The sequence below is a fragment of the Camelus ferus genome, chromosome 4 (genome assembly GCF_009834535.1).
Source record: "Camelus ferus isolate YT-003-E chromosome 4, BCGSAC_Cfer_1.0, whole genome shotgun sequence".
Classification (NCBI taxonomy): Eukaryota; Metazoa; Chordata; class Mammalia; order Artiodactyla; family Camelidae; genus Camelus; species Camelus ferus.
Genome location: NC_045699.1, coordinates 68,286,417 through 68,302,275, shown reverse-complemented (window position 1 = coordinate 68,302,275; position 15,859 = coordinate 68,286,417). Strand labels below are relative to the sequence as shown.

Below are 15,859 nucleotides of genomic sequence, written 5' to 3'. Positions count from 1 at the left end.
GCTCTACTACTACAGGAGAGAGGATAGCCTTGTCCCGGGTCCCACTGAGTCCCTGGGCCCCGCCCCGCCAATTAAGGGTCTTTGGCTTCTCACAGGAAAGAATTCAAGAGCGAGCCATAGTTGAGTAAAAGTGGGTCTTTTCAGAGAGATAGGTGCACACTCCATAGGGAGAGTGGGCTGTCTCAGAAGGCAAGAGTGACTATGAGGTGCGGGGTTGTTAGTTTTCATGGGCTCGGTAACTTCATATGCTAACGAGTGGGAGGGTTATTCCAACTACTTTGGGGATGGGGTGGGGATTCCCAGGAATTGGGCGCCGCCCACTTTCTGACCATTTATGGTCAGCCTCGGAACTCCTGTCATGGTGCCTGTAGGGGGTGCCCCTTATCATGCTCCTATGTTACAGTGAGCGTATAATGAAGCTCAAGGTCTACTGAAAGTCAAATCTCCCACCATCTTGGGCCTCAAGGTCTACTGGGAGTCCAGTCTTTAATTGCTGTGTCATTCCTTAAGTGGCTCTGCCCTCGCTTCTTCCCTCCTGCCTCAGTTCTAGTCCCACCTCCTCCTACCTGTGTGACCTAGAGCAAGTCACTTCCCCTCTCAGAGCCCCAGCTCCCTCCAGGCTGAAACCAGACACTGCTCTCAAGTTGCTCAGGATCTAGGGAGGGGAGGGGACCCACCACAGGGTCAGCCTAGTACGGGCCCCAAAGACAGCAACACAGGCGCTGCCAGAGTGGCTTTGGAGGAGGTGACGTTCTTCCCGAGGAAGAATCCTGCAGAGGTTTGTGGGAAGAGCTTCCTGCTGGAAGAGGGGACGGGAAAGAATGGCATTTCTATCACAGAAAGAAGTGGGGGGGGGGGGTCGTGCAGGATGGGTGGTTTGAGGTGCTGAGGGCAGGGAGCCCAAGTATCCTGCAGGGCCTGGCAGGAGGGAGTCGGGCAGAGCTGCAGCCCAGGCCCGGTGTGGTGTGTCGTGGATCCTTCATTGCTGCCTCCAGCCTCTCAGCAAAAAGGCTTGTTTACTCCAGGCTGGCAGGAGGAAGGGGGTTGGTGACTCTGGGAGATTACAACCTGTTTAGGCAGATAAGATGCCCTTGGGAGTGGAGGCCTAACAAAAGGTGACTGTGAGACAAGGGTGGACGGCCTGCTGGGGACAGGAAAGAGCTCTCCTGGGCACTGGACCAGCGGGATGGGGGCCACAGAGCTGGCTGGCGAGAACGGCTCCTGCGTTTGTCTGAGTTCGTGTATACATTCACTCACCAGGTAGCCACGTGCCATGCCCTGTGTTAGATGCAGTTGATGAGGGATGGGATGTCAGGTGGGAAGAAGGGCCTGAATGGAAGCCTGGTTGGGGACCCACAGCCTCGCTCGATAGGCAGCGAGGCCGAAGAAGGAGGGAGCCATGGGAGATGGGGCCAGATGGCAGAAGGCCATGAGTGCCAGCCTAAGGTGGGGTGAAGCCTCCATTCTTCCTCCTTGGAGGGGCCATCCTTGCTCGGACAGCAGCAGGACGGACAGGAGGCTGGGGGGTTGCAGGGCCAGGCCCAGGATGACCACACACAGTAATGGTGGCAGTGGTGGGCGTGTTTGAGGGACGGGGACCTCTTGCAGAGTCATTACATGGGGAGCCTAAGGTCCCGCATGGGAAAGGGATATGGGAATACGGCATACTTCCGGCCCCATGCAAAGGCTTCTGGGAGTCTAGATCCAGGCAGAGGTTTCCAGGGGGAGTTTCTCCCAGTATACCATGGGTCTCCTGTCTCCCCACCGGTGGGCACAAAGGGGAGGTCGGTAGAAGGGTGTTAAGAGGGGTGGGTTGCTGGGGGTGGACCCTGGGAAAGCTCGGTTTAGCATCAGCAGGTGGGACTTTGTTAGAGGATGATGAGGGTAGGAGGTCTGGGGTCTAGTCCTCAACCCCACATGCTCTCACTCCCTCAGATGGGACCCAACCAATACAAGTCCACTCACTGCCAAAGTTAACTTTCTGAAGCCACCTTATCACCACCTGCTTTGCTGAAACCTTCACTGGCTTCCCACTGTGGCCAGGAAGGGGTTCAGGGTTCTCTTGTATCCCTACTATCCAGTTACCCCTGTGAAGCCCCTTGCAGGTAAAGGCATTTCCCATCAGCTGCAAACCCCACGTGTGCCTCCGGAAGCAGCCACTCCAGCTGTTTCCAGCGGAGGCTCAGCAGTCTGGTCAGGCCTGCCTGGGGCAGCCCCACACCCAAGCCTGGACACATGGATCCAGCTGTAATCCTCAGAGAGAGGCCGCTCCAGATTGATCCCCTGATGCTGGTTCATTTTCAAACCTTGGAATTCTTTCTTTAACCAGAATATTTTTTAAATGTTTTTTAAAAAATTGGTTTCATTTTATATGTTTACGTTTTGGGGTATTTTTTTAATGTTATAAAGTAACTTATACTATACCAATGCCATAAGGTAGCAAATGAGGGCATCACCCAGTCCTAGTCTCTATTAACAGTCTAGGGTACCATCTTCCTTTTTTTCCTCTGTGCACTTTTTTCTTTCCCTCTCTCCCTTCCTTCCTTCCCTTCTTCCCTCCTCTCCTGCCTTCCTCCTTCCCTCCCTTCCTCTCTCCCTTTTTTTCTTTCTTTAGATCACAGCTGGGGAAAAAAATCCAGAAACTTTAATATCCCAGTATTGGTGGAAAATCCATAGGTCATATGCAAATGAAATCGTTAAAGCAGGTACTCAAATTTTTTTTCAGTTAAGATTTTTAAATCTATTTTTTATTGTGGTAAAAAAAACACACATCAAGATTTACTGCTTACCCTTTTGTAAGTGTACAGTTTAGTAGTATTAAGTATATTTACATTTTTGTGAAACAGATCTCCAAATGTCTTTTTCATCTTGCATATCTGAAATTCTACACCTATTCAACAGCGACTCCGAATTTCCCCTTCCCTTCAGCCCTGGTAACTATCATTCTACTTTATGTTTCTATGAATTTGACTACTTCAGATACTTTGTGTAAGTAGAATCATGTAATATTTGTCTTTTTATGACTGGTTTATTTTACTTAGCATAATGTCCTCAAGATATATCTATGTTAAAATTGTTTTATATGTAAAGTAATAGATGCTTGTTGTATTAAAAAAAAAAAAAAAAGGCATGGAAGACCCTTTAAGGCAGAAATGAAAGTCCCACCTCCACCCAGGAGATCCTGTGTGCACACCTGCTCCTCTCAGTTCTGCTTCATTGCATCAGTTTTAAAATAGCATTGATTTGATTATAAGACAAAACAATTTCAGAGATGTTACAATGCAAAAAAAAAAAGTTCTAGGAATAGATTTTGCACACACACACACCCCTACATGTTTAGAATTATTTTCACGAAGATGGGATAAAACCAGCGTAGTTTGGCCCTTTGCCTGGTTCTCTTGCGCCACCAGCCACACAGACCTCCAGCTTCCTTTCTCCACTGAGACTGTACAGCAGTCACTACCTTCCCACCCTGCCTGTCTGTTCCACTGTCCCTCCCATCAATCAGTCCCCACTGGGACTAGAGAACCATCCTGTACAGGTGTTGTGACCACTAGTGGGATTCCTAAAAGTAGACACATTTGAAATTTTGATGGGCATCATCAATTTGCTTTCCCCAAAGGTTGTGCCAATGCACACACAACCACCTTTTGAGAGGACCTTTCAAACAATTTCTAAGGCAGACCTCCTGACCCACTACTCACCCATCCCACAAATGGGAAAACTAAAATCCTAGTAATAAGAACTTTGTCTGATGTCACAGGTGGCAGAGCTGGAACTAGACCCAGGCCTGCTAGGTGTCCAGGCTGCTGTTATTGCTAAGAAACCACCCATCTAAGGTGGTCTTACTCTCTTGCTTAAATACCTTCCATGGCTCCCTAGTGCCTATAAGACAAATTCCAAATTCAACTCCCCCCACCATCTGGGGCTGCTGCCTTCAAGGTTGTGATGTGGTCTAGTGGCCAAGTGCACGAGTTCTGAAGCCGCATGGTCCTAGGCTCTCATCTCTGCCCTGCTATATTATTGAGCACCTACTGCTATGTCCCCATCTCCTGCAAAATGCTGGGTAGATACATGACTTTACTTGGGAACCTCAGGCAAGCTCTTTTACAGATGGGACCCTTATTTTCCTTCTCTGTGTTTAAGGATTCACAGATATGGTCTGAGTCCAGTGCTCTGCCCAGCGTCTGGTGCCCAGTGAGTCTCATTAATGGGAGTTTTTTTTTATTTTAAATCAGGATTGTCAGTCCCCTATCTGGGTGCCCACAACATTCTGAACATCCACATCCTAGCACTTGCCTTGTTGGAAACTGCCTGGAGCTCCATAGGGGCAGGTCTGTCTTTTTTTAAAAAAAATAATCTATGTAACCACCAGCTGGGAGATGGCTACATGGGTGGTCTTTGGGGTTCTGGGGAAATTCCATCCCAGAAGAGTTCTTGGAGCCTCTTCCAACGGAGGAGGAGTAATTCCAGGTAGGTCTTAGCCCAGGGGCCTCTGGGCAGGATCCAAGGAAGGGCTGGAGGATCTGGCCAGCAAAGCTCCCAGAAAACATGCTTCAGTCCCCTCCATCCCTGGTTGTGGCCTCTGTCTGCCACCAATTTGCTATGGGATTTTGTGCAAAGATTCTCTCCTCTCTGGGCCTCAGTTTCCCCAGCTATCATTCGGGAAGCCTGGTCCCGTCCCCCTGGAGAGATGTGGGCACGGTGGAGGTAATGTAGGAATGAGAAACCCTCCAGAAACTCAAGTACCATCCGTGCTTGTGTGGGCACAGCCACCTGGAGGTGCAGGGCAGGGGCAACGGTCTTGCTTCCCATCAGGGCTCCACTCCGGTCCAGTCCCCCCTCCCTTCCCGGTTGGCTCTCCCTCCCTCCGTCCCTCCCTCCCTGCCATCACGGAGCGCTGGCTCCCAGCATGCCGCGCGCTGCTGACAGCCTTATAAATAGTCGCCTTTGCAGGCGGCCAGTGAGGACGGGCAGGGCAAGCACTGGCCCCGGCGACCACCCGCACCCCTCCCCCAGGTCAGTGTGTGCCCGGGTGTGTGCCTCTGCACGTGTCGGGGGGAGCGCCCCTGCGGGGACTGGGGGAGCCGCACACACCTGAGGGGTGCGTGTTTGTGTGTGTCAGGGTATCCTCGGGGTTTGCACGGCTGTGTGTTTGTATCCCTGGATGTGATCTGTGTGCATCTATATTCCCCAGGCTCTGCTCTGGGTATTTGTGCCACACTGTGTGTGCCCTTGTGGATGGGTGTGTGTCTGTGATGCCCTCCCTCCCAGCCTCTGTGACAGTCTCCCCTTTGTCCCGCAAGTACTCCTGGGGCTCCAAGTCCCTGCCCTTGGCACATCCCAGCTGGGTCCCGGGGAAGGGGAGCTGTGACCTGACTCTCGGCCCCAGGACCTGGGTAAGGGCAGCCTAGGTGATGGGAGGAGCTATCCTGTCATGTCATTTTGAGTGCTGGAGGGACAGAAAGCCCCCCGGATGTTTGGCCCCCTGCCCCAGCCTTCTGAAAGGACAGGAGCTCTGTGGGAGCCCTGGAGCCAGCCCATGGGGCCTTTCCTAAGGGCTGCTCAGCTGCCTACCTAGGACTCTTCAGTAGCAGCAGGACAGGGCCTGGGGGTAAAGGCCCAGAGAGGGGACACCAGCTGCCCAAGGTCACACAGCTGAGTGACAGAGTTGGGATTTGAACGCTAGCTGGTTGCCAACCACTGGGAAGTCTGCTCTTGGTCAGGAGCTGGGAACCCTGGGTTTTGTCCTGGTCTTGTGTTGTGATTGAGGTTAAGTCGCTGTCCCTTTGGGCCTCTACTTCCCAGGCCCCTGGGCAGACCACTCAGTCATACTGGGAGTCCTGATCTGGGGGCCTTATAAGGCCCGGGTGCAGAGCCCGTAACCCAACTCTGTCCTGGTCCCCTGGCCTCTGTGAGGACTCCTCACGACCCAAGTTATTTTGGACCAAGGAGTGGCAGGTGCCAGGAGGACAGAGGGGCTTATGTTACCAGGAGGGGGCGGGGCAGGGTGGGGTTGAGGCCACTTCTGCAGGCTGTCTCTGGCCTGGGGGACCCTCTCCCTCCCCTGCCACCTGCAGAGGGGTGTTGGCAGTTCCTACCCTTCCTTAAGCACACTCAGCAGGAAAGAGGCTGTAACTCATGACCCACAAATGGTGGGATGGTCAGCAAAGCTGACCGAAGAACCAAGTGGGTGCCAGGCCCAGGGCAGCAGAAAACGCAGCCTCAAGCGTGACCCCAGCCAGGCCCTGGAGCCAGTCTCTCCTCCTCTCCGAGCCTTCCTTCCCTCCCAAGATGACTGTGAGGATGGAGTGAGGCCCCCAGCCCTCTGCTCTGCCAGGGCCAGGGCCAGCCTGGTGGGAACAGGCCTGCAGTACAACAGAGAGGCCCCATCCAGTGTGGCATGTGTGATGCTGTTGGACAGTCAGAGGAGGCACCTGCCAGTGTGGGAGTGGAGGGCAGGGTCCAGGAGGGCTTCCTGAAAGAGGTAACACCTGAACTGGGTCCTAAACAATAGCATCCTGGGGAAGGGCATCCAGGTATTAGGTGCAACATCAGCTGGGACCTGGAGGGGGAACACAGCCCCAGTGGGCGAGGGAACTCTAAGCAGTTCAGGTAGCGGCTGATAAGGCTGCAGAGGGTGGTGGAGGCCGGGTTGCTGGGTCCGGTCAGCTATGTTATGTTAGGGTTTACTTGGGGAGCTGAGGGGGCCACACATGGACGGATTTTAAGCCCGGGAGTGATGTGGTCTGATGCTTGTCAGAAAAGTCCTGCAGAGTGCCTGGTTGGGTATGGAGACAGGGAGGCCCATGCGAGGCTAGGGCAGTGGCCAGTTCCCCTGCTTGGAACAAGAAAGTGGTGGTGAGGACACAGACTAGGGAGAAGTTCAGGAGCAGGAGGGTTGGGATGTGCGTGTGTTGGGTGGAGGTGGGTGGGGAAAGGGTGTTCGTGCTGACCAGGGCCTCTGAGGGTGATGGGGTGTGATGCTGGGGGCTGTTCCGGGTCTGGGGGTCTGCAGGGCCTCTGGGCCTGTCCGGGGCCATAGACACATGGGGCTGGGGAGAGAGACCTGGGCTGGCTGGTCAGGGATGGTGGCCTGGGAACCTGAAGCCAACAGTGAGAGTGGAGTAGGGGCCCAGGGTAGGGGGTCTCAGGCAGAAGGAATGCTAGCCAGGGGTTGAAGGTCAAAGGTGAAAGCAAAAGTGACTCTGATGGTTGCTGGCGGCCTTGGGGAGGGCTGGTGGGTGCGGAGTAAAGAAGTAGGGGCCAAAGATGTGTCTCAGCAACTCAGAAGAGACTAATGGGAAGGGGAGGTGGAGGGAGGCCCTGGGCGGGGGTGGGGGTGGGGTGTATGGAAGCGGGGCAGGTCCCAGGAGGGGTTGGGGTTGATTTACACGCTGAGGGGAAGGTGGGGGCAGTGGAGCAAGGTCCTCAGGTGGGGAGGGGCAAGGGCATGTGCAGGTGGGGAGTTGGGCCTGCGCAGGGGTGAGGACCTGGGTCCCCCCTTGGTTGAGAACTAGACCGACTGTGGCCCCGTGAGTGGCCCCGCAGCTTTCTCCCTCTCAGGCCTCTGTCCCTTTGAGCATCCTCCTCGGAACCCCATCCCAGGTGTGGCTCCCCTCCCACCTTCCCGCCTCCCGGCAGCTTTCCTCCCTGCCCTGGGGAGCGTTGTCAAGGTGTCGGGCAGACGCAGGACCCAGGGCTTATTTGCCTTGCAAGGGAAGCAGCTCTGAAGCTGTTTCCACCCCTCAGGGCTGCCTTCCTCTTCAAGCTCCAGCTACGAAGGGAAGAGGTGGATGGGAGGGGGATTCTGCTCCTCTGTGACAGGTGAGGCAGTGGAAGCACACAGAGGAAAGGTGGCTCTGCCAAGATCTCCCAGCCTCCTGGGCCTTCCCTGTCCCCAGCGGCCCCCTCTGCCCTCAGAGGGCGCGTCAGGGCCTGGCCACACCGCGTGGCTTGGCGGGAGCAGAGGCAGAGTGGGGAGAACCCCTCACCCGCCCCACCTGTGCCCTTGTCTTGCAGAACGCTGACTCGGCTCCCCAGACCTCGGCAGGATGGAAGGTATGGAGGCTCCTCTCCTTTCCTGCTCACAGCCTGGGCCTCAGTGTCCCCATCTGTTAAGGGGGTGTGCTTTCAGGAGACACTCGGGAGGGTTTGGAGGTAGCTCTGGGGCTGCCAGAAGGGGCCTGTTTGGGAGCCTCCAGCATCCTCCTCAGACCTCTTGCCGGATATGCCAGCTCCAAGATTAATTTTAGAAGGGATGAGGCCTCCCTGAGGCTCCTGAGGGCCCCACAGCACACTTCCTACACTGGTATTTATAGAGCTGAATCTCTGGCTCTTTCTGGAGTGGGGGCGGCTCTGGTGAGGAGAGGCCTGCCCTGTGGAGAGGCCCCAAGAGTGCAAATGCCAAGGCTAACAAGGACACATTCCTGCCCCTCTCTGGGACCTGTGGGGGTGGGTCTTGAGGATGTCTTGGGCCCCCCTGACTCCTATGGGCAGAGGCCTGGAGGGAGACATGCGCAGAGCCCAGCTGGCCCGCCTCCTGGCAGCACCACCCATCCCATCCCTGGCGCTGGGCCTCGGCCTGGGTAGCTCTTAAAGGAGCCCAGCCGGCCTGGCTGCTGCTGTCTGAGGCCGGCAGTCATCCTTCCCACCCCCGGGGCTTGAACATCAGCTGCCACTGGGCTGTGGCCTCCCCCACACCCAGGGTTGTGCCTGTTGCAAGGCAGAAGACGATGGGAGCCCACAGAAGTCATTCTGACAGCTTTTCTAGGTCTCCAGCCCCACAGCTGGGAGGGTCCCCGGGAGCCACTAGCTCACCTCCCCACTGGGAGTAGGGACTTCTTGCCTAAGGGCATCCAGTTAGGTCCTCCTTCCCTGAGAAGTGGGAAGAGGCCCCGGGCCCCAGTTCCAGTTCTGGCATCCCTGGAGCAGGCCCCTGCCTCTCTAGGCTCAGTTTCCCTCTGTCTGGTGGGGCTGTGGTCTTGCTGAATTGCAAGGGCTGGCAAGGCAGAGGTTGAAATGTAAGCTTACCTCCCTCTCCGGGCAAGGATTCCGCATACCCACCACAGCCCTCTTCCCCGGCAACTGTCTCCAGGGCAACACATATTGTGGTTGCCAGCTCCACACTGGTACCGCCCAGGGAAGGCAGGCAATGGGCAGGCCTAGGGCCTGGGAAGGGAAGGGTAGGGGACACAGCAGAACAAGATCATGGGGGCCTGCTGCTCAGCGAGAGACTCCCTGTAGCTTGGAAGACTCTCACGCCAGAGGTGACCCACGGGCCAGCTGCCCCTAGGGAAGGGCCGTGAGGGTTGGCATCCGACCCCTGAGAGTCACCCTCACAGACTGTGCTGAGCCGGTAGCCTCCAGGCCTTTGTCCCTGTGGGTTCTCAGTCTGGAACATCCTCTTCTCCCTGACCTGTCCTGGTCTCTGGGTTTTCCTCGCACCACTATCCCTCACTCTGGGCTGTGACTCATCTGCCTCTCTGACAGGAGCATGAGCCACGTCTGTCTCTCTGCCTGAAGCCCAGCACAGGCCTGGAACTCCAGAGGTGCTTCTGGCTCTTTGTCCAGTGACTCACTGAGCTCTGCTCCCTTTTCTCTCCCACAGAGAAGCTGAAGAAAACCAAGATCATTTTTGTGGTGGGTGAGTCCAAGGCGGACGGGTGTGGCAGTAAGCAGGGAGGGGCTTCAAGGCCCCAGTGGGAGCCTGGGCCCGGGGCTGCACCCTGAGCTCTGCCCCTGCTTCGCTGGGGGGCCCGGGCAGACCCTGTCCCTGCTGGGGCCCCATTTTTCGGGGCTTCTGAATGGGTGGGCGCTTGCAGGCGGGCCCGGCTCGGGGAAGGGCACCCAGTGTGAGAAGATTGTCCAGAAGTACGGCTACACCCACCTCTCCACCGGGGACCTCCTGCGGGCCGAGGTCAGCTCGGGCTCGGCCAGGGGCAAGATGCTGTCGGAAATCATGGAGAAGGGGCAGCTGGTGCCACTGGTGAGTGGGCCCCGGCTGGGTGTGGGTCACGGGGTGATGGTGGCCCTGAATGGACCACAGCCAGCAAAGCCCATGACACACTGGCAAGGCTGGCTATGACCTTCCCTGGCTCTGAACCCTCCTGTGGGTCCCCATTGCCCTCGGCAGAAAATTCCTTCTGGAAGCTCCCAAGAGTCTCCAGAATCTACCCTGCCGACCCCTCCACCTTCCACCACCCTGGCATTTCTGTCCCCTCAAACTAATCACATTCCTTCCTGCCTAGAATGTTCTTTCCTCTCAGCTTTCAGATCTTGCTGACTCCTCAGATTTGGGCTAAGACCCCCAACTTTATACTCCAATAGCCCCCCACTTCCTTGCCCATGCTTGTAAACTGAAAAATCAACTGTGTGATTATCTGTCCCCTTAGCGGACTGTGAGTTTGCTGAGGGCAGGGAAGGTCTTCTTTATTCACAGCTATGTCCTCAGGGCCCCAGACAGGAGCTGGCTGAGAGGAGGGGCTCCGTCAATATTACTGAGTGAATGAATGAATGATTCAATCAATAGATCGAGTCTTCACAGTTCAGAGAAGGTTTCCTGGAGAGGGGTTGGGGAAACCTGTGTTAGGGCAGAGAGCACTTCTGGCTGTGGGGCAGCGCGCAGAGCCCTAGGAGGGGTGGAGAAGAGGGGCTCATAGCCCTCCCCTTCTCCTGCTGTGCCCCCAGGAGACAGTACTGGACATGCTCCGAGACGCCATGGTGGCCAAGGTAGATACTTCCAAAGGCTTCCTGATCGACGGCTACCCCCGGGAGGTGCAGCAGGGAGAAGAGTTTGAGCGGAGGGTAAGGCACAGCTCGGTGGGTGGGTGGCCTTTGGGAGCTGTGATGTGGGGGCAGCCAGGCAGCGGCTGCTGTGATGGGCAGAGAGAGTTTTTGGCAGAGAGAGGGAGAGACAGACTAATGCAGGGGAGTGGGTAAGGAGGGGTACCAAGGAAGTCTTTCTAGAAATCTAGAGGAAAATGTGTAGAAGAGGAGGCACCAGGCTGGGGAGCTCACAAAACTGGCCTCAGGTTTCAGCTCAGCTGTTTGAGGCCTTGGCCAGTCATCGTGCCTCTCTGAACCCTCAGTGTCCCCAACTGCAAAATGGGGAGATACAGTCCACAGCTGCCTTGAGGGGCAGCACGGGGGTTAGAGAGAATGCACCTTTTAAAAGTGGGGTTTGGTACCCCATAAACACATGGTCAGAGGGGCAGGGAACAGTATGGACAGAGCTGGAAGGGTCAGGCTGGTGTGGAAAGGACAGAATCTGTGGGGCAGGGCAACTGGGGGTGATGTGGGAGAGGGAGGCTCAGGCCAGGCTGGAGGCCTTGAATGCCAAGGAGGAGAGTCTGGTCTTCCAGGCACCACAGGGAGTCTGGCTGGGAAGAGTGGGCCTTGACGATGATGGCTCAGAGCCGCCTGGAATGGGTGTCCCCCAGAAAGACCTGCAGGGTGGGAGCACATCGCCCAAGCACACACATGTCCAGGCACGTGTGCCCACGGCATACAAGCACATGTACATGTGCATGTAGGTACAGAGGTACACATGCACATGCATAAGGCCAGAGGCCTATGCACAGATGTACACACGCATCTGGCAATGTACACACACACGTTCATGCAACGCATGTACACAGATATGGTGCATCTGTATACAGGGACCTGCACAGATGCACATACAGACGCAAACCCAGACACACACACCTCTGATGTCACAGACCATGTAGGGGAAACAGATGAAGTGCCTAGGTGGAGACAGAGGTCAGCAAGGGTCAAGGGTACTCTGGCAGTGGGAATGCCTGTGTGGAGGACTGGACAACCCAGTGGGCTGGGGCAGGACAGAGCTCCATCCCCACTGCTAGACTCTGTAAGGTGGGGCCATCTTTGGGCTTTTGTAGCTTTGAGCCTCAATTAGAGGGAGAACACTGTATTTCAAGACCTCAAGAAAGTGTCTTTTCTGATCTAGGCCTCAGTTTTCCTGTCTGTGAAATGGGGATTCCTTCAGGCTGGAAGGCCATGGCCCCTGTGGTCAGATGCTAGGCAGCCCTGACGTACCAGCTGTGTGATATCACCTCAGGCCCTTAGGATCACTCCTAGAAAATGTGGTTAATGAAAGTCCCCATCCCTCCTGGGGCTATTGTAGGCGCTACTGTGGGTGCTGGACTTGGCACAGGGCCCAGCCCTGCCATGGCCTCCAGAGGCCTGGCCACCTGGTTTTTTTGGATCTGAACACCAGGGGGCGCCTTGGCCTCACTGAAGGAGGAATGGTTGGCCTTATTCCTTCCAGCCCTTCCAAGTCTTCCCTGTGGACGAAATGCTGATTCCAATGACAGTGACATTGTTCAGAACCCCCAGAGCTCAGCAGCCCCTGGTCCTTTCATTCAGCCCTTACTACCCAGCTCTGCAGGTGTGAGACGTCTATCTGCCCTCAGGGGCTCTAGGCCTGGCTGGGAGAGGGATGTTAAGTAAATAACCAGAGGCCCTCCTGAGACAAGCTGGAGGCAGAAATAAAGGGGACTGGAAATGCATATCCCAGAGGGCACGGATGGTGGTGGGGGTGGCATCCGCAAAGACTGCCCTAGAGGAGTGAGATTTTAGCTCACATTTGAAGGTGAGCAGTTGGTACTGAGGGAAAGGATTCCTGGCAGAGTTTCCCAGTGTGAGCAAAGGTCTGGCACAGGAGGAAGTAGATGAGAGCCCAGACCACAAACAGTCCATGGATCTGAAGCAAGGAGAGCAAAGAAGCCAGGAGCATGAGATGAGGTGGACAGGGAGGGCAGGGCAGGTCAGTTAAGGAGTTTGGACTTTCTCCTGAGGGCACTGGGGAGCCATGGAAGAGGTTTGAGCAGGGGAGGGACAGCGCAGATTGGTTTTAGGAAGGTCCTTCAGGCTGTCCTGGGAAAGACCTTGGAGGTCTGAGTGCATCTCAGGTGGGGCCTCAGAAGTGGGAAGATGGGGAGAAGATGGCCCCAGGGGGCAGGAATGGGTCCCCCGTGACTAGTGCCCCACCCGCAGATCGGACAGCCCACGCTGCTGCTGTATGTGGACGCAGGCCCCGAGACCATGACCAAGCGGCTCCTGAAGCGCGGAGAGACCAGTGGACGTGTGGACGACAATGAAGAGACCATCAAGAAGCGTCTGGAGACCTACTACAAGGCCACAGAACCCGTCATCGCCTTCTATGAGAAGCGCGGCATTGTTCGCAAGGTGCGGCCTGGGGGAGCCCTGGGAAACCTGGGTCTTTACCTTGCTTGGCCTCAGATTGCTGTGGCCTCGGGCCAGCCCTCCTGTCCAGGCCTTGGTTTCCCCACTGGTTCGAGGAGGGGCTGCTGTCCACTATGGCTGGGCTCTAGGAGCAAGGCCTGGCCTCTGTGGAGGTCAGCCTCGGTGGACCCGGCCCTCCCCTGCATCCTGCCCTCACGGCCCATCTCCCCACAGGTCAATGCTGAAGGCACCGTGGACAATGTCTTCTCCCAGGTCTGCACCCACCTGGACGCCCTCAAGTAGCAATACTGGAGCCCCTTCCCCAGCTCAGAGCCCTGCCCCACCCTCCTCCTGACTCAAAGCCTTCCCGGCCTGAGCGCAGTGCCTCCACCCTGCCCGGCTGGAGCACAGACAGAGGAAGCTACTTTATCCTGTTTTCATGGACAGCCGAGCACTAAAGGAATTTCCAAGGACATTCAGTTTTAATCCTTTCTCATTGCTTCCATCAGGGCTGATTCACATGGTATAGCTGCCCCAGCCTTGAGTCCCCAGACCCTCACCCTCCCGTTCCTCCTCGGGCCCCGCAGCCCACCTCAGCCAGCACCCCTCCCCTCACTCCAGTGGAAGACCCAGGGCCCTTTCTCACACACGGCGCGCTGGGCCCGGGCTGGCCAGGCCTAGGGAGGCAGGGTGACTGAGGCAGGGTCCTTGCTCTCGGGGACTTGTGGTCAGGTGGAGCAGGGCCTTGGCCTGGGTTGCTCTGCATCCTTGCTGTGTGGTCTTGGCCCTGACTCCACCTCTCTCTCAGCTTATTTTCTGTCCATAGTGCCCGCTGGGGACTGGGCTAGAGCAGGCAGTGTGGGCATGGGCTTTTGGGGGGCTTCCTGGGCAGTGGAGGCAGCACACACCAGCCAGCAGAGTGGGCAGCGAATCGGCCTCCTTGATCCAAGAAGCGCTAAGGGTCTGGACAAGGCATCAGTGTTGAGGGGGGATCATGGTCAGGGCTGCTTCCCTGAAGAGCTGAGACCTGTAGGAAGTCCCACCACATGGCCCTGGATAGGACACAATCTGCCCTTCCTGAGCCCATTTCCAAATCTAAATTACGCTCAGTGCCCCCTCCCTGAAAGTTAGGCCGAGAACACACTAAGTGAAGGATGTGGGCTGTTAGTCACCACGGCCGGTGGGACCAGAGAGCAGCCTCGGGGATGTGAGGGCTGGGGTGCTTTAGGGAGGCCCCAGGATCCCCCAGGGAGAACTATCTTCCTTTTTCTGTTCTCTTTCACTCTTTGACCTCATCACGGAGAAAGTCTCCACTGGTGCTCATGCATCCCTCACACGTGTCCCAGCCCCAGCTGGCTCCCTTTAAAACCACGAGAGCCTTCTGCGGGCCACCCCAGCTGGAGTGAATTCCTTTGTGGGGCTGACTGTGCTCACTGTGTGTCCCCTTCTGTTTATGGCAAGTGTGGCTGGTGTTCCATTCACAAGAGTTATTTAAACTTTCCTTTAAAATAAACATATTTAAGTTATAAAAGGTGAGTCTATTGGAAGAAAGCCATGAAATCAATAAATGATAGTACAGGGGAGGTAAGTTCCGGAAGACAGGCGTCACGCAGGTCTGGGCGGGGTGCGGGGTGAAGGCCTCTGCACACACAAACACACACACCTGCACACACACCTTTGCTGAGACTGTCAGGATCAGTGTGAGGATGAGTGGGAAAACACGCCCGAGTTGACGAAGAGTTAGAGAAATCCACCTGACAAAATCATCAGCATCATCTTCACTTTTTCAAAATTACAGCTTCATTAATTCAGGTGTGTTTTCAGTTTATTAAAACCTAAGCTGACACCAACTGTTTACCACAGAATCACTTTATTCATTAAAAAAGACCCTTGAAAACTTAAAACCCCACATTTTCAAGGCTCTGATAACCATCGCCACCCAATCCTTGCCACCACAAACTTTCCTTTGAGGGCTTCCTTCGTGCATATTTGTTCAGCTTTCCGCAGCAACTGCTCTGCTGGCAAGACGGGCTCACAAGCCCCCTGCCTGCTGTGCTGCGGCTCCCAGAATGAGGGCAAACATACTCACAAAACTCCATCTGACCTACTCAACCCAGACCAGCTCTGAGCAGCCCTTTGCACAGAGCTCAGTGGGGTGCCAGGTGGCAGGAGATTCCTTGAGCTGGAGCTCTGTACTGGGGCCTTGAAGATACCTAGGAGTTTGCTTCACCACAAGACAGAGCATGGAAGGGCAGAGGGAACAGAGGTGTAGAGCTGCAGAAGTAGAGAGGACCAGTTGAGTGTGGAAGGGTTGAGGCTGAGGGGTGGAAGTGCAGGCTAGAAGGGGAGCAGTAGCAAGAGATAAGCCTGGTAGGTGGTGGGAGCCAGGCTCTCAGGGCCTTGAATGCTGATCCAAATATCTAGTCTTTCCCATAAAGGTAATGGGAAGCTAAGAGTTTTGTATTTAATTAAAAATTTCAAACAAACTGAAAATTGGAGGAAATAATGTAATGAACACCCATGTACCCATCATCAACATTTAGTAATTGTTTATTTTTTCCTTTATTTTCTTTTTGGTAACTGGTAACATTTTCCCATACTTTCCTCAGGTTTTGTTTTACTTTTGCCAAACTATTTTAAAGTAAGTTACCGA

At 55.4% G+C, this 15,859-nt stretch overlaps 1 protein-coding gene across 2 annotated transcripts; it reads left to right on the top strand.

Annotated features, from left to right (window-relative positions):
* The first annotated feature begins 4,933 nt into the window (after positions 1–4,933).
* AK1 (adenylate kinase 1) lies at positions 4,934–14,737 on the top strand. 2 transcript variants are annotated; one of them, XM_006181871.3, is made up of 7 exons: positions 4,934–5,019; positions 8,023–8,061; positions 9,611–9,646; positions 9,825–9,988; positions 10,690–10,806; positions 13,018–13,209; positions 13,441–14,737. In XM_006181871.3, the coding sequence occupies exons 2-7, from the start codon at positions 8,055–8,057 to the stop codon at positions 13,507–13,509; spliced, it is 585 nt and encodes a 194-aa protein (XP_006181933.1). In that variant the 5' UTR covers positions 4,934–5,019; positions 8,023–8,054; the 3' UTR covers positions 13,510–14,737. The 2 variants fall into 2 exon arrangements, with proteins under 2 accessions (XP_006181933.1, XP_032334398.1); XM_032478507.1 differs by lacking the exons at positions 4,934–5,019; positions 8,023–8,061; positions 9,825–9,988 and adding an exon at positions 9,140–9,269 and having other exon boundaries at positions 9,611–9,642.
* Positions 14,738–15,859: the final 1,122 nt, after the last annotated feature.